The 25,584-nt window shown below is 40.3% G+C and overlaps 1 protein-coding gene across 1 annotated transcript in view; it reads left to right on the top strand.

The window, feature by feature from the left end:
* NRK (Nik related kinase) overlaps positions 1-23,193 on the top strand; it is a 142,786-nt gene extending 119,593 nt beyond the window's left edge. The window contains exons 22-31 of the mRNA XM_080624538.1: positions 972-1,145; positions 2,025-2,154; positions 2,521-2,679; positions 4,252-4,395; positions 6,699-6,833; positions 8,786-8,886; positions 9,423-9,572; positions 12,900-13,059; positions 21,286-21,425; positions 22,250-23,193. Of these exons, the coding sequence (XP_080480664.1) occupies positions 972-1,145; positions 2,025-2,154; positions 2,521-2,679; positions 4,252-4,395; positions 6,699-6,833; positions 8,786-8,886; positions 9,423-9,572; positions 12,900-13,059; positions 21,286-21,425; positions 22,250-22,333 (1,377 nt within the window). The 3' untranslated portion in view covers positions 22,334-23,193. The remainder of the gene's footprint in view (positions 1-971; positions 1,146-2,024; positions 2,155-2,520; positions 2,680-4,251; positions 4,396-6,698; positions 6,834-8,785; positions 8,887-9,422; positions 9,573-12,899; positions 13,060-21,285; positions 21,426-22,249) is intronic.
* The last annotated feature ends 2,391 nt before the right edge of the window (positions 23,194-25,584 follow it).

Genomic DNA, 25,584 nt, shown 5'->3' with positions numbered 1-25,584 from the left:
TTACTTGGCTTTTAAAAGGCAAATGTCTTATTTCGAATGAACTAGTTTTCTGTCCCTCCCCACCCCCATATTTTGGCTAGCATTCAGAAAAGCTTATCTGATTTCAGGATGCTGTTTATCAAAGTCAATAAAATGCACAGACTTGCCTTGAATTCAGCCAGACAGAAGCTGCTTGAGTTTGGTGCTTTCTGCTTCAGTGTAATCAGCAGCAATTTTGTAGTGTAGTGCTTGGCTCCTGTCACTCTGTGTTCCAGTGCCAGTGGTGTTTGGGTATCACTGTCCTCCCCACCTGGGACACCTCTTGCTTCACACATCCCATCTTTCTTCCTCTTAAAGCTTTTTGGCCATGTATGCCCAGAAACCAACCTCTGACTCTGTACTTTGTGCTGGCGGGGAAACAGCTTGTGCGGTGCCTCAACCTTACATAGCTTACAAGTATTTCCTTGAAGCTGGTGAGGTCCTGTAAGGAGGTTGCAGCACCAAACATCATTGTACTGGAAATGCTACTAGCTGCTACCGAATGTCATCATTCTAGAGTAAGGTTTCATAACTCAGCAAATGGAAAGTAGCAATGCAAGGAATGGTAAGGGACTTTTCACTAAATACAGACCCAGAACCAAGATGTACCTCTGCCTGTGGCAGGCAGAGGTCAGATCTGTAATGTCAGGACAAGTAACTTAATTCTGTCTCAAGTGTCTCTGAGGATGAAATTGCTTCTTTACCTGTCATGGTCATGTAAATGGGGAACACTTGTGGAGAACTTCAGAAGTGGGAACCTAGCGTTGATATCTCAGGTGTTTGCCACACACTGGTGTATTTATTTACTTTAACTTTTCCATAGGGTTTGTCTTTATATGATGTATCATGTAGAGCACCCTCTTCCCGTATGCTCATTATTTATTGTCTGGTGAACAGGAGTTGAATTGGACATATACTAAACATGGAGTTTAACTGTATGTTGTCGTGTGCAGGATCCAATTTTAGGGAAGCAAATTCCGAGCACCCACGAAGGCCTCTGGAGCATAAACAACCAGAACTATCTCCTGCCAGACCTCCTTCAGCAAAGCCAGATTTCAGACTCCTCTGTGAACTCACCGAAAGTGCCACTGACCAGCCAGGAACCACAGAACAAACCTCTGAATAAGGTAAGAGATAAATTACAGATTGCATCAGTTGCACCATCATTGTCTTTCAGCCCTTAGGATCCTGAGATCGAGTCCCTTTTAACTCTATCTATCCTGTCTCTTTTTATGATGAGTTTTTTCACCACATCTCTTCTTTTCGTTAGAAGTTTTATCTAGGAGATGGTTTAGAAATCTTGAGCTTGTGAACATATTTCATTGTTCCACTTGTTTGCCTTCATCTCTCTCTCTGCTCCCTTTCCTTCCTTTTTCTTCCCCTTTTACACATGCTAGAAGGGCTTGTACCCTCTGGTCCTTTACTGTCATGTCAGGAACACAGCAATCTGCCTCTGCTCATTGTTCCTGTCTTTTTTCCACCCATATATCAAATAGGAGTGCACCAAAGGGGGCCCCAAAGGGGCTTTAACACTGCTGTGAGCACAGGCATCTCTCGGAGAGAAGTGTGTCCCTGAAGGCAAATAACAGCTCTCTCAGGGGTCATGTCCTAAACTGCCTTACTTGAGGCAACAGTGTCCTCCTTGCAGCAAAGAGATTTGAGCAATGCTCTGTTGCAGATGAGACAGCAGGGAGTGATTGACATGCTCTTCTTCTGGGTGCTGGTTATTTCAGTGCGGTACTGTGCCTGGCTAAGCATCTCAACACAACTCCCTGCTCAGGCCTCCTCTTTTGTCACTGAATCTGTACCTACTGCTTCAGGACTGTTCATCATGCCACATGCCCATGGCAGGGGGGTTGGAACTAGATGATCTTAAGGTCCTTTCCAACCCTAACTGTTCTATGATTCTATGCCATTTCTTCTGAACCTCAGAGGCACCATACTGCTCTGTGCTATCTGCTCCCCTAGCATCATCTTCCTGAAGCAGCTCTTGTTTTTCATTGTAGACCCCATGCACTGAAAGCACACCTTCAAAGAGCAGTACATCCTCTACAACATCGTTTACTTCATTCATAGATCCTAGACTTCTGCCAATCACCCCTCCCACCAGTCCAGTAGGACCTTCCTGTAGTTCTCGTGAGTATCCTGGGGTTTAGGAGTTTCTTGGTTGGTTGGTTTGGAGTGGGCAGGGCATATTGCTTGGAAATGGAAGCTGTCAGTAACATCTGCAGAAACTGAAACTCTGCATCACTCTGAATTTTCGTTGAGCTGCTTTCGTCCTTCTTCCAGAACTCTGCTGCTGTGTTACCACAGTGCTTAATCAAGAATGCCTGAGGAATTTTCCAGATGTATGGTGTTTTGCTTGGTTTTTTTTTCCTCTGGCTGTGAAATGCTCCTGAGGTCTTTTCTCATCCCTCCCAGTTTTCTTTCCTCCTGCCATAAGCAGGTGAGATGTAGCCAAACACTTGCATTTTTCATAATTGCATGTGTCTTTCATTCTAGCATCTAGCGCAAAACCTGAGCCTGTCAGGAGAGAAAATGCACGGAAGGGCTCCGTTGTCAATGTCAACCCAACGAATATTCGCCCCCAGAGTGACAGTCCAGAAATTCGGAAATACAAGAAGAAATTCAACTCGGAGGTCCTTTGTGCTGCCTTGTGGGGTAAGCTCAGAAGTACTCGAGCATGCCTGTGGAGGGGAGGCAGCAGCAGGAGAGGCTGGCAGTGTGTGAAGGCAGATTTCACAGTTGTATTGCACCTCTCCTGTCAGAAAGTTCTGGAGCAGATCACAGGGTAGATGCTTGCGTCACTCACGTGACACTGCCTTCCTGGTAGGAGATAGCAAAGAGACGACTTAGAGTTGCAAAGGATTTTGTGCATCAGGATGAGAAAATCGGGCACCAAAATGAAACTGCTCGTTGGAAGAGCCAGAAGTTGCAAATGTTTTAGTAGCTTATGTGGCTCATGATAGTTACTTCTGTCTCAGCTGCACACAAGAGCAGCTGATCACACTAAGCCCTTGACACAGTGTAAACAATCCAAACCTGCAGACTTTTGCTGTCATGTGTTAGGTATTCTAAGAATCTGAAGCAGGTTGGCATCAGTCTTTCCAAAAGCTTGGCTCCCTCAGGTTCTGGCTGTCAGTGTTACTCAGAACCTCACTGGATCATCCTTCATACAGAGTCAGCCTTAAATAGTGTAAAACCCAGATGAGTGTAGTCAGGCTAGTTTTCAGTAATTATAGACCTTGTTCCAGTCTCACAGTAGCTCTTGAGTTGTTTTGACCATCCTTCTACTTCAGAACAGATGTATTCTATGGGGTTTACCCAGCCTTTTAATTCTCCTCACTTTTTGAGTCTGGAATAGAACATGAATGAAGTGGATGAAGCATTATACAAAGGAAATGTAGATTTCCAGTGTGCAGCTTCACAGATTTTGTGTAATGTAAGTTTGTAGGAGTCTTAACATTTTAGATTGAGAACAGAGCTGTGTGTCAAGGTCTGTAATTAAATGTATGTTGAGACTGAAGAGCACCAAGTACTTTGAGCATCAGAGCATTGCTAGTAGAGCAGGTTGCTTGTTACAGCAGGATACCTCACGCCATTTCTTTAGAAGCTGTTGATTAGGAAACATAGCTGTCATACCAGCCAAACACAGTTTTTTACATCCTCTGATGTGAGCAACCCACTGGAGCCTTCGCTTCCTTGGGAGCGGTTGGATTCACTCCTTTAATTTGGTATTTGAAAGCATTCTGGCAAAACACAGACTGTTTTCAAACAAACACTGTTCTTTCTTGTAAAAGCAGCCCTTCCTCCCACAGGTTTGGTCCTGTGTTTTGAGTATTGTATTGGAGAAAGAGGGAGTTATTTTTATTGGTAGAGACCCTCAGGTGGCTTAATTGGATTTCCTGTGTGGCCAGAGGAGTGGTGCTGGACCGGGGCTTTTGAGAAGTTCAAGTTCGCAAAGCATTTTCCTTTTAGTTTAAATCAAGATTGACTTCAGCAGAACTATTCATCTTTCGAGTTACATGAGCACTTAAGTGTTCTGCTGGGTAGAAACTGTAATGGTGAGGTCCTTTTTTCATGTTTCTGGGAGGTCATCCACAGAGCAACAGAGAAATCATCAGCTACTCTTAAGTGAGACAAAACAAGAATTGGTTCTCAAAACAGTGAGCACTCAATGGCCTCTGAATCGTTAGGTGATTTATGCAATATTTTTTTCCCATGTATCTACAGGAGTCAATTTACTGGTGGGAACAGAGAATGGATTATGGCTGCTGGACAGAAGTGGACAAGGAAGAGTGTATTCACTGATTACTAGGAGACGATTCCAGCAAATGGATGTTCTTGAAGGACTCAATGTGCTAATTACTATATCAGGTTAGTTCAGTGTCTAAAAGTATCTGACCTGCATTGGGGTTGGAAGCTATTAAAAAGAAGAATTAGGTTATAAACTAGGTTGAGGAATTTCCTCTTAAAGGAAATCACACGACAGTTATTCTTGTTAATAGGAAAACTCTCCTGAATTTTTGACATTTACATTCTCACTTCAGAGAGGCTTTAGGATACTTCAATACCTGGTTAATGTGTAAAATGGTTTGTGGGAAATGCAGTGTTTCATATCCTTAAAACGAACTGGTTCTCCGCAAGTTATAGTTCATCATTCTGCTTGTTTCTGTGATGGGTGGGCATCTCTTTAAGTTCTATTAAAAGATCATTAAATAACCTCATTCTGTGTTCATAGAATCATAGAATAGTTAAGGTTGTAATAGTTAAGGTACTCCAACCCCCTCATCATCCTTGTGGCCCTACTCTGGACTTGTTCCAACAGCACCATGTTCTTATGCTGAGGACACCAGAACTGTACATGGTGCTCCAAGTGGGGTCTCATGAGAGCAGAGTAGAGGGACAGGATCACCTCCTTCAGCCTGCTGGTCACGCTGCTCTTGATGCAGCCCTGCACACAGCTGGCTTCTGGGCTGCAAGCGCACACTGAAGCCGGCTCATGTTCAGTTTCTCATCGACCAACACCCCCAAGTCCTTCTCTGCAGGGCTGCTCTGAATCTCTTCTCTGCCCCACCTGTAGCTGTGCCTGGGATTGCCCCAACCCAGGTGTAGGACCTTGCACTTGGCATGGTTAAACTTCATAAGGTTGGCATCAGCCCACCTCACAAGCTGTCGAGGTCCCTCTGGATGGCATCCCTTCCGTCCGGTGTATCAACCGAACCACACAGCTTGGTGTCATCGGCAAACTTGCTGAGGGCGCACTCAATCCCACTGTCCATGTCACTGACAAAGATGTTGAACAAGACGAGTCCTAACACCGATCCCTGAGGGACACCACTCATTACTGGCCTCCAACTGGACACTGAGCCCTTGACCACAACCCTTCGCATGTGGCCATCCAGCCAGTTCTTTATCCCAGTGGTCCATCAAATTGATGTCTCCAATTTAGAGACAAGGATGTCGTGTGGGACAGCGTCAAATGCTTTGCACAAGTCCAGGTAGATGACGTCAACTGCTCTACCTCTGTCCCTCAGTTGCGTAGCCCCATCACAGAACAGGATTTCCCCTTAGTGAAGCCATGCTGGCTGTCACCAACCACCTCCTTGTTTTTCATGTGCCTTAGCATGCCTTCCAGGAGAATCTGCTCCAAGATTTTGCCAGGCACAGAGGTGAGACTGACTGGTCTGTAATTCCCCGGGTCATCCATTTTCCCCTTCTTGAAAATGGGGGTTATCTTTCCCTTTTTCTAGTTGTCAGGAACTTCACCTGACTGCCATGATTTTTCAAATACGATGTTCAACAAGGTGTATGAGCAGTAACATGGAAGTTATCTACATTGTGAAAGCATCTATGAAAAGCACAGTGAAAACATTAAATAAAGTAGCATCTGCAGCCTCTGCTGACAAACAGCTTGGATTCTGCCCTGCAAGGTACCGAGACTCTTATTTCCCATGGATGACAGTGGCCTTGAAGGACACAGTCCATAACAAGGGCAGAGATGTAGGTCCAGCAAGGAATGGCAGCTCCTTGTCTTCAATCCACACTCATTGTGGTAGGCAATGGTGAGAGCTATTTGTCCAATATTGCCAGGCCCAGTTGATTATATGACACAGTCCTTCTCTTTAGACTAACCCGTGATCCCAGGCTGCTGTTGACCATATGTACTGATGAACTAAAGTGGCGGAAAGACTGAGATGAAAGATGACAAAGTAATTCTCACCTGGAAAGGCATACAAAAGGAAACAGCTACTTGTAATGAATATTGCCAGTTAATTAGAACTAAGTGAGTAATTCATTCAAAATGGCCATTGTAGGCCATAACTGTGTTCCTTCCTTCATGTCAAAGAATAAATGCCAGATATTAGTGTCATTATTACTGATAAAACATGTATCTCTATAGACCTGTTCTTTGGCCTGAGGGAAGAATTTTACTTGGGTATGAAAGTCTTGCATGAAGCTTGAGTCTTAAGGTGCCAAATGCCACAGGACTGCTCGTGTCCCAGTTCCTTCCTGTGTGTCACCATCCCACAGGGCTTTTCCTCTCTGCTGCTGCACACTTCTCTCATATTGGTGAGGCCCAAAGAACCGCTGTACTCAAGGTCTCAAAACTCTGCCTTTTTCTGTAAGTGTGGGAGAGTTTGTATTTCAGTGAGTTAAAGCAGGTGGGTTTTTTTCAGGGAAGAAGAATAAGCTGAGGGTGTATTACTTATCATGGCTGAGAAATAAAATTCTGCGCAATGATCCAGAGGTGGAGAAGCGGCAAGGCTGGGTGTCTGTGGGTGACTTGGAGGGCTGCGTGCACTACAAAGTCGGTAAGGACTCTGTTTTTACCTTGGAGAGCTGCTTTACCATTCTTTTGTATCTTTCGACACCAGCATTTTAATTCAGCTCTGTTTCAAGATCTCTGAGTTCTTTCAAACCTCCTTGATTTACTTGATAGATGCTTTGCTCCTGTCATTTCAGGTACCATCTCTTCATGCAGCAGTTATGGGTATTCCCTGTGATAGCTGGAAAAAGAGAGTGCCAGCCTGGGTCTGTTGCTCAGTCAGTGGTTTAACAGTTCTGTAGCTACTTAAGGTTTTATTTAGATTGATGCTTTCCACCTCCATGCTATTCAGCTTCCTTCCTGGCCCTGAGTAGCTGCTAAGAAACTGGACTATTAAAATGCTAGTAAATCTTATTTGTAGGATGTCCATCAGTAGATCAGATTGGATGCACTACAGTTCATCCCTGTTTCTAGATCATGAAAGACTGAAGTATACCTTTGTTTAAACTTACACACTAGAAATGGTACCACAGCAATTCAAAAATCATTTTGCTTTTATTTGGCTTTTGGGCTGTTCATTCGTGGAAATGAATGTCAGTATTGTGATAGTTCTTGTCATTTAACTGCGTGAGGGCATGTGATCTACAGGGCAAGATTTGTGTTGGTGAAGGATGGTATGTGAAGGTGGCTCTTTCCAAAGTTAAGTAAGAGAAATGATACACAGGAGTGCAGGAGGCAGCAAGGTCACTGGCTCTCTCTTGCTTGACATCTTTCTGCCTTTCTATTTCACAGCTCTAAAAGTGACAAGGGTTAAATCCAAGAAAGAATAAGAAACAGATGTGCATTGTTAAGCACCTGCATCTTGCAGTTCAGTTGCTTTTCTTTGGTTTTGGTGTGGTTTTTTAAAAACAAGTAAAAGTTATGTTAAAATCAGGCAAACATTTGGTAGGAACTTCTGTGTTTACATATGACAAGTCAGTCTTACTGCTTTGACAAACAGCTGCTGCTGGTTTTCTCCTGGTGAAGCTTCTTGTATCTTGACTTTTGGTTTTACAGCCATTTGTCCAGGTAGAAGAGAACAGGAGGATGTTCTGCTCTGCGTTTTGGTGGAGTGCAGTTTTGTTTTTCTTTCTCTGTCTGTGAGATTTTCTGAGCAGTGTCCATCCTTATCCACTCTTCATGCCCTGCTATGTGCTTGGCAAGTAGAACTGCTCCTTTTGTAAGCGGAAAGGGCTCCTCCCACCAAGACTGAACTTTATTTCAGTAATGTAACACCTGCTTGTTTTAAAAATCCCTGCCAAGCAAAATGAATATAAAATGAAGGATGAATGCGTTCTGTTTCCAAAGCAAATGCTTGTCTCTGGCAGAGGAAGAAAACACATTGTACGGAGTGGCCTTAATTTTCAGTGCATGATTCTTCATTTATTCTCAATTGGCCAATGTGACCTTAATCAACTTAGGGAAATTACTCATCTCTTAAATGCTTACTCACCTCTCAAACATGAGGGTCCTTCACCCACACTAGCACATGGGGATTTAACCCCCCCCACAAACAGTGAAATGAAAATTCATCCTGCAGAGTGTAACTGAATTATTCAGCCAACAACCTCCATTCCTCCAAAAGTAGCTTGTTCACAACCAGCAATGTTGGTGCATGTTCTCACTTAAAAATAAAGTAGGTTGGTTTAGGGGCAGGGTCAAGACCTTTTTTTCACACTTGTAAAATAACTCAGGATTTTTGTCATAAATCTTATGCAAAACAGTACGTAAATGTCGTCAACAGTCATTTGGCTTTACTAAGAATAAATGAACTATAGGTTTTCAGTCAAAGTATTGTCACTGGTGGTATTAAACGTTGATGTCCAGAATCCATTAGTCTCTCTTGCTGGATAATGTCTGCCTCTACAAGTAGTCCCTTAAAATTATATCATGTGATGAGGTGGTCTTTGATTCAAGTGTCTGTCTGGTATCTAAGGAATTGTTCTTCTTATATTACAGTAAAATATGAGAGAATCAAGTTCCTTGTAATTGCTTTGAAAAACTCAGTGGAGGTTTATGCTTGGGCTCCAAAGCCTTATCACAAATTCATGGCTTTTAAGGTAAGTGAAATTGCGCTCTGGTTCAGATGGAGCACTGTCTCTCAGTGTCTCTCATCTACTCTTTGCTTTGGTTTTTTGTTGCTTTGTGTAAGTTATTTCTAGTTAAAGATAACATGAGTATTCTTTTAAAGAAAACGTAGCTCATTTGACATGCATGGGAGGTGGCAGGCATAAAACTGTCACAGTCACAATTCTGTTAGATGTGAACAACTTGTTTCAGCACTGTGCCAAAACGTACATTTGAATTCACAAAATTGACGCCAATTTCCCTCAAAGAAGGATGAAATTGAACATGAATGGTACTCAGCCTGAGTTTTGCTTAGTCCACTTCTAGAATCTGGTGGGTTTTAAAATCCAAGGGAATTATTCAGCAGTCCCTGCAACACAGTAGACGATGGCTACTTACCTCCTTAAATTTAACATACTGTTTAACAAAAATAGCTAACCTTTGAGTTTTGAAAGTTCATAAGATCATGTATGCAGATCTGTAAACCAACAGCTTTATTGTGTTACACAGTGTATTTTTCTTTTTCCAGTCCTTTACCTCACTTCATCACAAACCACTGTCAGTTGACCTGACCGTTGAAAATGGACAAAGATTAAAAGTCATATATGGCTCACTAGTAGGATTTCATGCTATTGATGTGGACTCTGGATCTGTGTATGACCTGTACCTTCCAACACACGTAAGATACTCCAAAACGTTACATAAATGCCTCTGTTCTTCGGGCTGTGTATTGATGATGATCAGGTTAAGAGTTGTGCTGTATTTCAAAAGACAGGGAGGGTAAGAGAATAAATGTCATGTGCCAGCTAATAGAAAACCACTTTTCACATACTTTTATAACACTGAAGTTCTGTTAAAAGGCTTTTATCACATCTAGAATATCAGTTTTAATGGTTTAATGTCAGAAAGCCTGTTGTATGGACGGTACTATTTTTAATTGATTTATCATGGAAATTTAGGACATAAGTAATCAAAGACACAATAATATCTACATAAATTTAGGTGACTTTTACAATCTGATAGTGTGCTTTCCTGTCATGCCAGCAAGCTGATGAAATTATCACTGAATTCAAACTGAGTTGAAATTTGGCCTTCATTCCAAAGATGGGTGAAACATATTTTAACCTTGATCCACTGCAAGCATATTTACCCTTGCACCAGGTACGAGTGGGTAGAGGAGCCAGGTATACACGTGCACCCATGAATAATTCTAATTTCTTTACCATGGAGCAAAGTTGTGTTTTGTTTCACATGATTATGGATCCAGGCTCTGTGCACAAAATGTAATTTGCCCTTCAGTGATGACTTTGCAGAAACCCAACTTCCAGACTAAATTTGCTGATCTTGCTGTTCACTTGCCTATGAAATCAGTCCTTAAATTCAGAATAATTTTTACATATTCCACAGGATTTCCTCATAAGGTTGTCAAAAAGTTGGCATGAAGATGTTAATTTCAGGTTGATGTGTATATCTTGCATTGTGCATCTGTTCACTGAAGTGATGGTGACCACTAAATTCCTGCTTATACTCAGATAATTGCAGATTAATTCCCCTGCAGAAATGACTGACTGGCATGGGGCTGCCCAATATGAACTCTGTGCTGTGGTTTTAATCTTTTTCTGTTTGTTTGCCTGCTTATTTTCTAGCTATTCTAGATAGTTCATTTCAAAGTGTGAGTAAAAAAGCCAGAGAAACCTGGGGGCTTAGGTCTAGAGAGAGAGCAGGTTCCCATGGCTCCAGTCTGACGGTAGGCTCCTGGCAAGGGAACTTATGCGCACACTTGGAAACCTCCCTGAAGTCAACAGAGCTCCACAGGGACAGAGGGTTGGTGCATCCTGGTGCCATGGTCCTTGCATCCCAAGGCAATGTGCCCGAAGTCACGCTCAGGAGGTCTGAAGAAATCTCACCCAGATCCATTGTTGCAGCCTGTGCCTTGAATCCTTTCTATTTTTTAACTGCTTTTTCTCTATTCTCAACCCCACATTTTCAAACCAAATGAGAGCCCACGCCTCCCGTGCAAGGCACTTGATCACTCTGCTGCCCTGACAGGTGACAGCCTTCAGATCGTGTCAGACCTGTGTTTCTGATGGACACGGTGCTTGAGGATGGCTGTTTATTTATAAATTCTACAAATTTTGTGTAAGTTTGTTTATAAATTTATAAAATTCTCTTGATTAACAGGTAACTTCCTAGTTTGCGAGGACAAAGCATTGAATCACCTGCTCAAAGCCTGTACTGTTTGTTTCTGTGGGGATTTTTAAAGGACTTAATATTTGTTTTGTAGGACGGTTTATTTAATCTGATAATTAGTTGCTTTGTTAACTGCGCAACTATGACAAATTCATATCAGTTTATAAATCTAAGCGTGGTGCCTGCATACATCCTTGGAAGCTGGTTGCTAAGCAAGGTGAATAATGACTTGTCAAAAAGATCATTAGCATAATTGCCCAAGATAAAGGCAAAAAAAAAGTGAACCTTCTGAGAAGCTTTAGTTTTTCAACAGGCTGCAAATATAATTATAACCTGATCGGAGAGATTTCCCAGGTGACTGTCCTGAAGATGTGGGGCACATTTAAGGCTGACTCCATTTATGTGTGCTCTTCAACCAAAAGTTGGGATGTGCTAAAAATATTTTTTTCCCTTTAGAGTCTTAGACCTGAAATAAATCTGCTGCTACAGTGGCTCTGTCTTTTTTGGTATTTTATTATTTTAAAGAGCATCTGCTAGAATTGGATAATTCTCTCAAGGAGCTTTGTGGTGGCAACAGACCAGACTTTAACAGGCTGACTTGAGATACTCTTCCTGGTAGCCTCTTTTCCTGGTTCCCCACCTCTTTCTTCATCTCTTACCTGCTCCGATCGCTCATGCAAGTACCAAGGCAACGCATTAAAATTGCTCTGCGACTCTGGATCCCCGTTCTAGTGTTACGGATAGTTGTTGCGGAGGCACGGAGTCAAGTGGTTGGCCTGAGTGTATTCAGTTTGGCAAGTACAGCTTCAGTGCTTCTTTTCCTGTTCATTGTGCCCTCACAGTGTGCGTTAATGTATGTGCTTGAAGAGAAGATCTGTGTGTTGCTGGCTTGTGAGAATGATGTAAAACTCCAGTCATACGCTTCCTATAAAAATAAGAATTGTAGTGGTTTCATTTACTAGCTAACATCCTGTTTGAGTAGTGCTTTAAACACGGAAATGCTTTGTTAATGTTTTTTAAGGCTGTCCTCTTTTTCTTTCAAAAATGCTTTCATAAAAGCCCACCTTCATGGTTGTATGCTTGGAACTGTTTGGGGTTTTTTTTTCACTTGAGACATGTTGGCTTCTGGGAGAGATTCTAGTGTATTGAACAGCTGTTAAAATAATCTGTGTGAGTGAAATGCACTGTTCTTGTGGCATGCAGAAAACATATGCTGAACAGCATTTAAATGGGGAACTGGTTTTAGTGAAGGATACGGGAAGGGAAGGACAGAGAGTGGCTTGTAATTGAAAGGTCCAGGTAGCTTTTCAACTCACTGTAAACATTGTGACATTTACAGTTTTAGCGTGTGAGTGGGGATAAGGAATTATCATGGAAAGTGAAAGCACCAGTTTCCTGCAATGTGGAAGCTTTTGTCCTTCCTCCATCTTCTGAAGTAACTGTGAATACAAATTTACTTCACTTTTTTCTATTTATATAACACAAGTGTCTTCTAAATGACTAAAGTAAATATTATTGTGTCTCAGTGGCTCCATGGCTTCTTGAACCAGTTCATACTGGTAAATATAAAGTGAAATACTGAAGGTTGATTTGTCTGCAAGCCTACTGTCATGTTCAAAGGGGGGAGGCGGGGAGAAAGCCTGTTTCAGGGGCTAGCTAGCAAACTGTACAGCCTTTCTGAACACAGGCATTTCTTTCACTTTCCATGAGCCATGAGCTAGCTCTTCATATTGCTCTGCCAAGGTAGTCAGATTGATGTAGTCACTAAAATTGTAGTCCATTTTCTGATACAAATCATAGTAAAATATGATTCCAGATCCAGGGGACTATTCGCCCACATGCCATTATCATCCTCCCAAATACCAGCGGAATGGAGCTTTTACTCACCTACGAAGATGAAGGCATCTACATTGATATATACGGGCATTTCACAAAGGAGACTGTTTTACAGTGGGGAGAAATGCCAGCATCTGTAGGTATGTATAAAAATAGCACTTTATTAAATGTAAGATTCTGCTGCATGAAGCCTGACTTCTTTGTGAGGTCTGTATCCATATGAAAGTGGTTGTGTGGCACATAAAGCAACTTCTAAGCAAACTGAATATGTAAACAGATCTATATACATTTGTGCAAAGATAGCCAATGATTGCAATAGAGTCTTCATATTTGGATCAGTCTATTCCTTTCACCCTGTTTATTGCCTCATACCTTAACTATATAGCCAAACTTTACAGCTTAGCACCAGTTTTCACAGAGATAATTATGTTCATTACAGAGGGGAAAGAGATGCTCTCAATTCCTACTTTGATTGTTCATCACCTCTAGCATTTTACATAAAAATTCGCAACTGTAGAGAGGTTAGTGAAAAGGTCTGTAACTGCTGCCAAATGGACCCTTAATTTTATGACTTTAAATTCACAGTGCTGCCAGCCCAGGTATTTCTAATAGATTTTCAATCTCTCCATGCTTGCAGTTGGCTTTGTAGGAGGAGATTCTGATTGTATTGCAGCCAAGACAGCTGTTTGTTTCACCTCCCCCAGAGGGCTTCAAGTTAACAGTGTGGGGAAAACAAAGAACAACAAAAGCAGAGTTTTGTTTTTATTATTTGTTGCTTTTAATTTCTTTTCTGGCTTGCCTCTGTTCTTCTGCATCTTAAAACAAACATCCTGACAAACAAAGAAAACCCAAGACACTTAGGTTGTACAAAAGCATATTATTAGCCTGGCAGAAACTGAAAAATAGAGGACATTCACCTTTCTCCTCTGGCTTCTGGCTGCTTTAGGAAAAGTCCATTAAAATCAGGAGAGTAACACCCTTGAGTAAATGCCAGGTTTGACATTTATAGAGGGTTTTCAGCAGTACTGAGGGCAAGAAGCCCACCTCTTGAACACAAATTGCAATTTTTCTGCACTGTTTCAATAAAATTCAGCAACAAAACTGCTACTATGTCAAAAAACAGGTATAAGTTTACAAGCTAATTATGTAGTGTTCCTTTCTCTTCACTGAATGATTCTATCACCAATTTTCAGCCCATATTCACAGCTATGGGGCATAATTAAAATGTATCAAGTCAATTCTCCATTTTTCATAGGAGTATCTAGTGGTCTTTGATATGTTGAAATGTTACATCCCCTCTGAATTAATGTTAGAAACACCATAAGAAACAATCAGTAATCAAAAAGCAATTAGCCAGGGTACGAAGACTTCTGATAACTGGAAGCTGCCCTGACAAATGCTATTTGAAGGAGATGGAAGCTTTTGAGAAGCCTGTCGTTATGGGACATGGCTTCCTTGCTACTAAAAGTAGCAAGCTTACTATATGCTATGTCCCAAAGAGTCACTGTTAGGAGTTAGTGTGGGCTTTCTTACACCCTGCTTTAGAAGGGATGTTGTTATTGCAAGAAGGGTTGCATAGATCTATGACTGTGGAAATTTTCTGTTTGTGTCAGTGGGCACTGACTGATCTCAAAGCTTTTTCAATTAATCTAGAGACGAGTTTGCAGGAATGGTTCAGAAGTGACCAGAGAGAGTTTAAGTCCTTCCTAATGTTGCCGAAAGTACTGAATCATTAAGCCCACAAAGATGACAGGTTTGTAAAGCATTCTTGTAGCGTGGAAATCACACTGCCTTAACTTCAGTACAAATTTCCTTGCACATAACCAGCTGACATTGAAGTGAATAAAGCTTCACCACTTTGGACCAGCTGATATTTTGTGCCAGTTAATTAATTTAAAACATCCTTCAGTGTACATCTAGCTAGGCATGATATTCCCAATTTCCCAAGGTTGATTACATCTTAATAGAAGGAATGACATTTGGACATTGCCTTTTTACATGCTCATGCAGCTGTTTCTCCTGTTCTTCAGCACACCACTATGATAATCATTTGCATGGAAAACTATCAGTATGAATCATAGTAGTTGCCTAAGCTTTTTGTTACAGTAATTTAAGGCAGTTAAAAAGGAAGAGGATGGAGAAGATGATTCTGAGGGTGGCACCCCTGTCTGGTGAATTTTACCATATAAGAGTTAGGAGTATTGTCTACGTGAACAATTTAGATTTTCTCTGTACTGGGCACCACCAGATGGGAAGGTAGTGCCCATCAAGGGAGAGGATAGGTGTAATGAAATGCCTGTTGAGGAAGCAGAAGGTCAGTTAGATGACATGTTTTGGATGGTAGTGTTAGAGTTGGCTACACAGAACTTTGCACTTCTCCCAGTATTCAGAAAGCAAGACTGTAGGTTTTATCTAGTGTCTCTCTTCACCCATCTGTTTCTCTCATTCCTTATACTTCTGCAGATTTCACAGCTGGAGCAAGGCAGTCTCCAAACAGCCCCTCTCAGTTGTCATTTGAACATTTTCCAGTATGTTAGTTTGAGAACCCTTGCGTTCCTGCTGCAGCGCTTCTGGTATCTCAGAAATTGATTTCTTTGGAACAAAAATTATTGATCTTTGTGGTACAAGATTAGTTTGACTTCAGATTGGAATTATACTTCCATTAAAAACAAATTAACCCAACCTGTAATTCAACACACAACTCAAACTTTAAACAAAGATCTCTGTTAACTATTTTATTATTGCTTCCCACTAATTTTCTTGATCCTCTGAAATTCTTGGCTCCAGACAAAAGCATTAACTATTCTGAGAGAAGACTGAATAACTATGTTATGTGTATGGCCAAACTTAGGGGAACTTGAAAGTTTCATAAGAGATCTGGTTTTCCTGGAACTTCCAGGCTCATTTCAGACCTTCTAAAGTCTGTGTGACCTTACCTCAAACTTTTCCCTCTGTGTCGAGATAGAAAGATTTTGTGTTGACCTCAGGGTGCTCTGTAGTCATCCTTTGCTTGTTTCTTGATTTCTTTAAACAATTATTTTGATAAAAAACTTTTGTAGTTGGTGAGAATAATAAAATAAAAAATAGTTTGTATTATAATTGATGGGTTTAGGGCACAGAATCTAAATATAGCTCACTCTCATAGTTTTTAAGTTGAGACCTCTGTAACCGATCTGTTAATAAGAAATTGGAGAGAGGAAACTAAGATCCTGTGGGAAATTACAATTGTCAGAGTACTCTATCTATGTTTAATTTGAAAGATATTTCACATATGTAGGGTTAAATACAAATATAGCTGTAGTAGTTTCTTTCTATAAAACAAGATTAAAAAAGGATTTAAGAAGTATTAAGTAAATAAGATTTGAGAGCACTTTTGGCCTTTTGTGTGAATAATGAATTATTTACAGTGTGTAGTCTTAGAGGGTTGGCACAAAAGTGGATATTCCAAGAGTGGGGAAACAGCAAGGATCAAAGACCTTATTTCTTTTGTCATGTATGCATTAGAAGCAAAAAGGATGTTATGTAGAAAAACAGGCAGCATTATCAAAAGGTGGTTGAATTACTGCCTCAGTGCTCTATCACCAGCTCTTGAAGCAGATACATTTCTGGGTTGGGTTATTGGTTCTACTGGAATAATTGCAAAGGAGTGAGCAAAAACTGGGAGCAGAGAAGCTTTGAACAGAGATGCATAGAAACATACATGTTTAGGAAAAAAAAAACCCCAAGGTTTAGACATAAATTTACTCCTACTAACTTGGGGTGGTTGGAGAGCTGTATGTATCTGCCCTTTGTCCAGTGCAATTTAACCAAAACATACAGCAGGAGAACATCTGGTTTCCCTGGCCAATTTCTTAATTTGTCCATTTGTGACTTTATTCAGCCTTAGGTTTTTTCCTTCTTGACTTTGACTCTCTAGCCTCTCTTATTTAGTAAAAGTTCTCCACAGCTGTGACTGGAAGAAAAAAAATAGCCACCTCCATCCAGGTAACATAACAGTAGAACAGAATTGCACAAGAGAAGTTACCGACTCTTTCCTCTGTTTTCCTAACCCAAATTGCTTAACTTTGGAGACAGTAAGTTTTAAAGCATGGGCAACAGTCACAAGCATACACAAGTAGTTAATCAGTCCCTAATAAGTGATCAGCAGCATCACTGGAGACCTCAAGGCTGGGTTTCAGTGGGAACAAGCTTTGCTATATCCCAGGACACGGTTGGTATCTCTGTGAGTTATTTCCATTCGTAGTCCTCAACATTTATGTCTCCCTTCCATAAAGCAGGGAACCAATAAAAGTCATGATGTCATAGAGCATACTGGTTTTGACTGAAGAGCCAAAGGAGGGGTTCTGTATAAGTGTGTGCTCTTAATTTTAAGATGTTTGTTTTACTGTCAGCAAAGTCACCACTGGATACTCTCCTTTGTATGTTCATGCCCACCTGCATACCTGCCCAAAGCAATTTTCTCAAATATGTATACAAAAGCATAATTCAGTAGCTTTCTTTGCATTGAATCTCACCTGCGTGCATTCTGACTCTCCAAAAAAGAATTTGGTAAAGCAGCATGCACTCTTACCCTGTGAAATGGAGCGTGGTATCAAAGAACAACTTGGACATGCAGAAGTGGGTCAGGATCTTTCAACTCATGCGCCGTTTTTTCATTCTGAACTTCTTGGTTTATCTGCAATCACTTGCCTGGGGAATTTTTGGAGTCTCCATCATAGAATCATAGAATAGTTAGGGTTGGAAAGGACCTCAAGATCACCCAGTGCCAACCCCCCTCACGGGCAGGGCCACCCCACACCAAACCATGTCACCCAAGACTCCACTAGAGGTCTTTAAGGTCAGGTTAGAGAAACAACTGTGAGAAGTAATGCTGATATGGCCCAGATGGCAGAAAAGGTGTATTATGGTCCTTTCCTGCCCTATTTCTGTAACACTAATCAGGAAATCCCCAATTTTATGATATTTTGCTAAAAGCTGACCTGATTCTGCTCTCATGCAGAGATCAGTCAATTGGGAATAACTACTTAGGGCAGTGAGCTGAATTTAGCACGAGATCAGAAAAGGGACTTTTGAAGGGAAACAGTTTAAAAAAGAAAAGAAAGGTTAAGAAGGGAAGTGATATTGTAGTAGTACCCATATTCTGTGGTACCAAGTGCACTTGCCTTATTCAGGCTGCTGTTGCAAGATCAAGATCATTAGGTCATGTCAGTGACACTTCATAGAAGTTAACCGATCCAGTATGGCTCAGTAATTTCTTTTGCCTTTCCTATCTCCCTCAACCATTTCCCCTTGAAGCAGCAACTTCCTTGTATGTAGACTCTACTCAACTTAATGTTAATACACAGCATAAACAGGAAATGCCAAGTCTCACTCCAAGTTCCGAGTGTTGCTAATGCTTTCACAATATTAAGAAACTAATTTTGAGCTCACTTTGCTATACGAACTTTATGGCATATGTTCTTTGATGTTCAAGGAGTAATGCTGGTGTAAATGGTGTAACAAAAACTACAGCTCATGCACAAGTGTAGGTCTTTTAAGATATGGAATAATCTGGGTGAAGCAGGGGAGCTTCAAGCAACTCTGAGTAACTTTGTTCCACTATATTAAGCAGTATTGGCAAATCTGTCTGAGTCAGTATATGCCTTTCCTGCTGAGCTACTGTCCAAAGGACCAGAGTAGCTGTCTAAAGTCTAGGGTTGCTGGAAACTAGTACAATCTTGTATTGCATGCAAGGTAAACACCCTTATATGTTGCCAGCTGGAAGCATAGGATGTTTTTAACTAAAGCTTGTTGAGGTGGAAAATGGACTCAAAATATGTACTTCTTAAGTTGCTCATAAAATAGGAACTTTTGTTCCAGAATAAGCCAACTTTATTCTGAGTATCTAATCTGCTTTCATTTCACATGAAACACTTGTAAGTGCTCCCACATGGGAAAATTATCAAGACTCAATACTGACCTTTGAATTCACAGCCTCCTGTCCTCCAAATTAATTTCCATGTATAGATATATTCTCATAACTGATAACCCTACAAATGGTATAATGGGGCCTTTTATCGGCAAGTTATTCCACAGATGTAATTTGAGAAAGAACCTTTTGATTCAGCTACAAGAATAAGTTTTTATGTTGCTTGTATTTCACCTGAAATTTGCCAGTGTCATTTGACAAGTTCTCAGTATATCGGCTGGCCAGCAGAACATCAGTGGCCAAACTTGGTGTATCTATTTTATTATGTTCCTATTGTAATACTGCTGGGAGAACTGGAGTTATGGATCCAGGCTTTCTATCGTGGATGACCTAGAGGTTGCAACAGAGCCTAATTAAGCTGTTTCTGAGAGCTGCAAGGATGCTATCAAGGTGAAATCTGCCAAAGGCATGAAAACAGCTGATACAGACATAGCACATCGACAACTTGAGTGCAGATTTCACACAGTGGAAAAAATAAGGAGACTTATAAGTAGATAAGTCTTTGTTGCTGGACCTGTATGACCTATATACTCCACAGTGTAGCTATAGAATGTTTTCATGCTGTTTATATATACACACCTGCCTCGCTGTCCCAGCCCCCAGAACCATAGTGTCCTTGCCTCTGGTGTGTTCAAAAGCAAAGTCTGAAAAAGTTAATGTGGTGTCAGTTGTAACACAAACCAGCAAGTGTCTTGAGAACTGTATCATTTTTATCTTTTTCACTTCGTGTGGTCTGGGCCTACCTTCGTAGACACTAACTGCAGTGTGGGTGCTGCCCTAGTGCTCGTCATGCTGCTGTGTTCAGGAATGTTCATGACAGTCTTTCTTGCAGCCTAGAGCAGCAGTGTCCTGTTATACAGCCTAGGAACTGAAGCATAAAGAAAAGAGGTTTTTAGAAAATACGCCCTCCCCTTCTTGTCTCCCACTTACCACTCAGTTGCTCACTGTTCTGCTTTTCAAACAGGATGGTTTCTTCCTCTTTCCACATAACTGAGATACTGGAAAAAAAACTGTTGCTCTCAGCTCTAGTGGCATTAATAACTGAAACGAAAGTATACTAAACAGATTTAGGGGAAATTTACAGACTTTGAGGGACATAAAATATAATATTGTAGCCAAACCACACATTTCCAAGAAGGTACAATTCTCATACACTTGTTATGATAAGAATTACAAAGCAAGGGTTCCAATTTAATACTAAATCAACAACATCTAGAAGAAGGATGCACAATCACTCAGGCATATTGACTTTATTTTCTGCTGTTGTTCTAAAGTAGGCTTCTAAGGGCTGTTGCTTCCTTTATCAGTGTGTACTGAAAGTTTAATTTTTAGACAAAAACCTAAATGGAAGATTTTGAGACATTGCTCACACTAATAATGTGGGGCAGGCAAGCACTGTCCATTGAAGCAAAAAAACAGTTAAATGCACACATTCCCTCTACATCATTTCAGTGCGCCAGAATTCTCAGACTGATAAGAGACAGTTCATAGTGGAGCAAGAAGAACCATTTCTGAGCATTGACTATCAACAGGGCATAAGTAATGTGTGTTTACCCTAGAAGCCCATGCACTAATTCGAGGGCTTTCATTGAAACTGTGGCCAATTTGGAATCTGTGGTGTTAACTCCATCACTATTCCAATTTTTCATCTAATTTCCAGATTTAAAAGAGTTACAGAGTAAGCTTCCACAGTGCTGGAGTATCTTTCGGTTTTGAAGATGTTGCTCGTAACTAGTGATGGGAAGACAGTAGCTAGGGACACCAAATTAATCATGCCTCAGATTCAGAATTCAGATTCTCAGATTCAGAAGAATTCAGGTTTCAGACTAAACTGAACTCCATAGTAAATACAAACCAAACTTCCTAATGAGAGGTTATAGAAAATTCTGAGTCAAGACTTTTCTTGAGCATGTACTTGAAACGATGAGAGATAAAAATGGGCACAAGTTGCACCAAAACAATGCAAATTATGTGTTAGGCAAAATTTTTTAACTTTGAAAGTAGTGATGGATTGCAGCAGGGCTCTGAGCAGCTATGAAACATGCCAGAACATGTCTGGGCAAGGTCCCAAGTAACCCTGTCTAATTTGGCCCTCCTTTGTGGGTGGGGCTTAAACAAGATGCTCTTCAGAGGTTTCTTCCAAACTTGCCTGATGTAAAATATACAATAGTAGCATACTTAAGAGTTATGTCTAGAGTCCAAAATAAGTCTGAGATGACAAACTGAAATTTACTTACTGTTCCCAAGGCTTTTTATGTAAACTTAAGTAATTCAGAGCATATTGTTACTGAAGAGAAATGCTTCAGATCCATGTTAGCATGCATGAGGCAAGAATCAGTGTGTCAGCTGTTGAACAGTATCAGTTCTTTTTACTCTTTTTGTTGTTTGTTTGTTTTAGCTTACCTTCAATCTAATCAGGTCATGGGCTGGGGAGAGAAGGCGATTGAACTACGCTCTGTGGAAACCGGAAATCTGGAAGGAGTATTTATGCACAAGAAAGCACAGAAACTGAAGTTTTTATGTGAAAGAAATGACAAGGTACAGAGATAACTACAGTGTGGTGCTTTAGCGAAAAAGGAGTAATAATCAACTATGACACTAAGGCCATTTAATTTTTGTAACTTTGTTATTACATTGGTTATTTCCTACCTTGGTGCAACTTCTCCATTCAAAGCAAATGTAATCACTGACACCCCCCCCACATCCCCCCCAACAAAAAGAAAACACTCACTATGGATATTCTACATTTTCACACCATCCAGCTCTGTTGTAACTCCTGTTCCACCCACCCTTAACTGGTATCAGAGGTGGTAACAACTACAGACATGACTAACTCCAGCACATCAGGGGCAGTGGGGAAAGCTCTCAGCCAGCCCTGATAATGCCCAACTACAGGACTGCCTCTCCTGAGCAACTGAAATTACAGGTAATACAGAGCAGCCATCATGTTAAAAAAGCCCCAGTGCTCTAATATTTGAGACGCTGCAGGCACTGGAGTATGAATTATCAAGTAGGATTTTTTGCATATAGCAGTTCTTGTTAAATGTTCTGTGAAACCTGCCTGATCCCACTGACAAATTTAGAAAACTGGGCCCCCCAAACTGTTTAATTACTTGTTAATGTTCTCATGTGTCTTTCCAAATAGGAAAAAGAAATATACCAAAATATATATCCCAGTTGTACTGCAAGCACAGTTTCACTTTAAAAAGTTTCTCATGGGATTAAAATTGAACTGTGATATATATGTATATCCTTTAATTTGGGGCTGTGGCATTCTCTCACATTTCCTGTATGAGAATATTTGTAGCCATAAATGTAAGCTGGCAGTAACATATCTCCTTTTTTTTTTTTCCTCTCTCAAGGTGTTCTTTGCATCTGTGCAGTCAGGAGGCAGCAGTCAAATATATTTTATGACTCTTGGTCAAAATGTGCTATTCAACTGGTGAATCACATCAAAATGAACGACGCTTTGAAACTCCTTGTAGGTAGCAGTGTAAAATGCTTGGAGGTATCATACATTAATTTGCACTTCTTACCTACAGAAATTTTTTCATTATTAACTTATCAAAATTCATATTCTTTCAGTTTGGAAAGAATTCCATTTTCACATCAAAGTACTGCAAACATGTTTAGTTTGTCTTCTAAAATATGTTGCAAACCAAGACTGTATTTGCAGTGTTAGGAGAAATCTTTAATGAAGAATGTAGTCAATATAAGAAGCTCCTGTACTCTGAAAAGTATACGGTTTCATTTTCACAGATGATGTAACGAAGTTAGCTTGAACAGAAGTCTTTTTCTTTTTCGCACAGCAACATCTATGGTCAATATAAAAACACGATTTGGGTGGCAGATTGGAATCTATATTGAATTGGGTTTTGCCTTGTTTCAAATTTAAAGTGAGGTCTTACTCTTTCACTAAAACTCCCTTGTCTGGATCTTACAATCGGTGAAAGAGCTTCTGATCCTGATAGAGCCTAATGCAGATTGAGACACTTGAGGGGATCGTATCCTGTGCTAGTTGTCTAATGCACTGTAGAGCTGCCAAAGTAGATACTTCTAGACATGTGCCCCATCTAGTAGATTTTACAAATGCAGGGGACAGACTTCGTGTTTCTCTCAGGACTGAATACCTGAGCCCGTAGACACAGTTACTGTAGAATGTACTTGTAAAAATAGTTTAAATAGTAGTTTGTCAAAATCAGGTATGCATAAAGTATTACTGACCTGAACCTGTAACTTTTATTCAGACACGGGACCCACACTCGTGTGAATTGATTTAAAGGCACTACCCATGTATATAAGGGCACAGGATCAGGCACCTTCTTTTCTTGCTCTTTCAGCATCAAGTTTTTGTCTGTAAATATAATCTTTCCTATGGATGTTAAGGTTAACAAATGTATTCTTAATATAGTTAGGAAAATATCCAAAGAGTTAATCTATTATAAATAGAAAATATAAATAATTTCAGGTGCTTTTTTTGCTAATTACATCTAAATAAATCTGCATCCATAGTGTTATTGGTGCCAGTGATTCTGCATAAACTCTGTTCTCAGGGGCTTGTAAGTTGGCCATAAAACTATACAGATATAATATATATACTATATGTAATCATATACTATGATTAAATTGTAGGGTTTAATGCAATTCTTATTTAGCTGATTTTTGGATGTGCTTTGAAAATGTAAAATATTAATGTAATACAAAACAGCTCACTCCAGACATGATACAGTATGGATGACGCTGTAGGCAAAAGTGAAATCACTAGCTGCAGTGTTTGAAAATAAATATTTTTTACTTGAAATATGTGATACTGAAAGGTGCAGGAAAGTGTGTTGGAATATCTGGTTATCTACCCCAAGGATGATGATTCAAAATTGACTAAGAAGGGGAGAAATAAAGTTGTTAAAACTGGTGGCTGTTCTGTACAGTATGTCAGGTTTAGTTAGTGTTAGCAGACATGCTGTGACTGACAGGTGCTCAGATTGCAACCATCAGCTCCAAAACTGGCATCCATGTATGTCAGTGGAGAATCAAATTAGGGGCTAATCACCCTTCCAACCCTTCCCTATGCTGGCACCTCAACTGCTGCAGGCAGATCAGAGATGCCGATGCTGTTGCTGTCTATGTTCTTTGGCTATGTGGAGGACTGCACTTTCCAAAGTTATTAACCTAGCACTTTTCACAAGCAATAGCTTATCTCAAAATGTATAGTGGTTTTTATGAAGTATTTTCCTTTTAAATATTTTAACTTACAGAAAAATAATCCTAAGGCCATACTAAAAAATATGTGCAGTGGTTAAAGTGGCTCTTAATGCATGCAAGTAATCAGCTCGTGTGCAGACTTAAAATCTGAATGGTATGCTGTGCTTGGGCAGAGCTGTATGAAAACAGGGGTTCTCTGTCTATTTGTGGTAATGTTCCTACCCGTTGTCAGTGCTAGGACTGGGGCAAATGAGCAAAACGTGGCTTGGCTCCCTATACTATTGAGTGTTGGGCTTGTATTGTTCAACTTTCACACACACAAAAAAAAAAAACAACCCAAAACTAAACAAACGCAAACCTGTAACAGGAACAGAGATGAAAGTTACAATTTACAAGCAAAAAATAATTTGCAGACAATCAGAAATACAACTTACTTGCTTTTGACTTGAAGTAAAATGTCTAAGAGACTGTGAAGAAAGAACAGCTTTCATTTTGTACCCTGGAGGTGTGCAAAACTGCTCATGCTCAGTGATCCAGGCTGCCCTATAACATTTCTTTTGAAGTGTGAGATTTTAGCTCATGCTAGGCACTAGTTAAAAGACTTTAGAAAATAATAAGGGGAATTTAGAACAACCCATGTCAACAGATGAAATGTGGTCAAACAGCAAATGTGGTCAAACTCGTTTAATGTTACTGTGACAGACAGTTGACACACTGAGATGATGTTCAGCTCCATACCAGAAGGCAAAGAAAAAGCAAGTTCAAGAGAAGGAGTGTTCGCTGTTACATTGAGATTTTAATATTTCATTCTGTTTCCTCCTATTGGCTCTCTTTGCTTTCCAGCTATGATTCAAGGCAGTGGGTTGGATTTTCATCTGTCACTTTGTATGTAAAATTGTTGGAATTATTGGGGTTACATCCATGTATAAATATGGAAAGAATGAGGCCCTTAGAGGTGAATGCTTTTAGAGGATGAAGTGGTATTGCAAATACCAATAGCAACTGGATGCAACGAAGCTACTGTGTCATTTTTTTCTTTATCAAGAGAAAATTGGAATGGTTGAAGACGAGCCCAGACGTGTCGAAAAGAGTAACTGTAAGTGATTAGAGAGGAGGAAAAAGCTGAAGAAAATAAATAGGAGTGGCCAAAGGGGAGAGAGTGGATGTTGGGGACACTGTATTGCTGTAGGAGGAATAAAAAATGTTAAGAGATATTAAGAAGAAAGTTACCAAAGAAATGGAAAGGTGTCTAAAGTGACAGAGTGGTCTGAACACTGAATGAGAGAGTGCTCCGAATAACTGTTCAGCTCAAAGCAAAAGTTCAAAGGATGTAAGTCAAAAAAAAAAAAACAAAACCTAAAAAAAATAAAAAATCCAGAGAACCAGGTTTTTCCTGACATAAATTTAACTATGCAAAACATGTATCAGATTTGTAGTTTCATTTTGGGAGGTTTCTCTAGCTGTACTCTTTCACTAACTTTTAAAACCAAGGAGT

This window comes from Psittacula echo (genome assembly GCF_963264785.1).
Source record: "Psittacula echo genome assembly, chromosome: 8".
Lineage (NCBI taxonomy): Eukaryota > Metazoa > Chordata > Aves > Psittaciformes > Psittacidae > Psittacula > Psittacula echo.
Note: the sequence above shows the minus strand (reverse complement) of the source record. Positions and strands in the feature narration are given on the sequence as shown.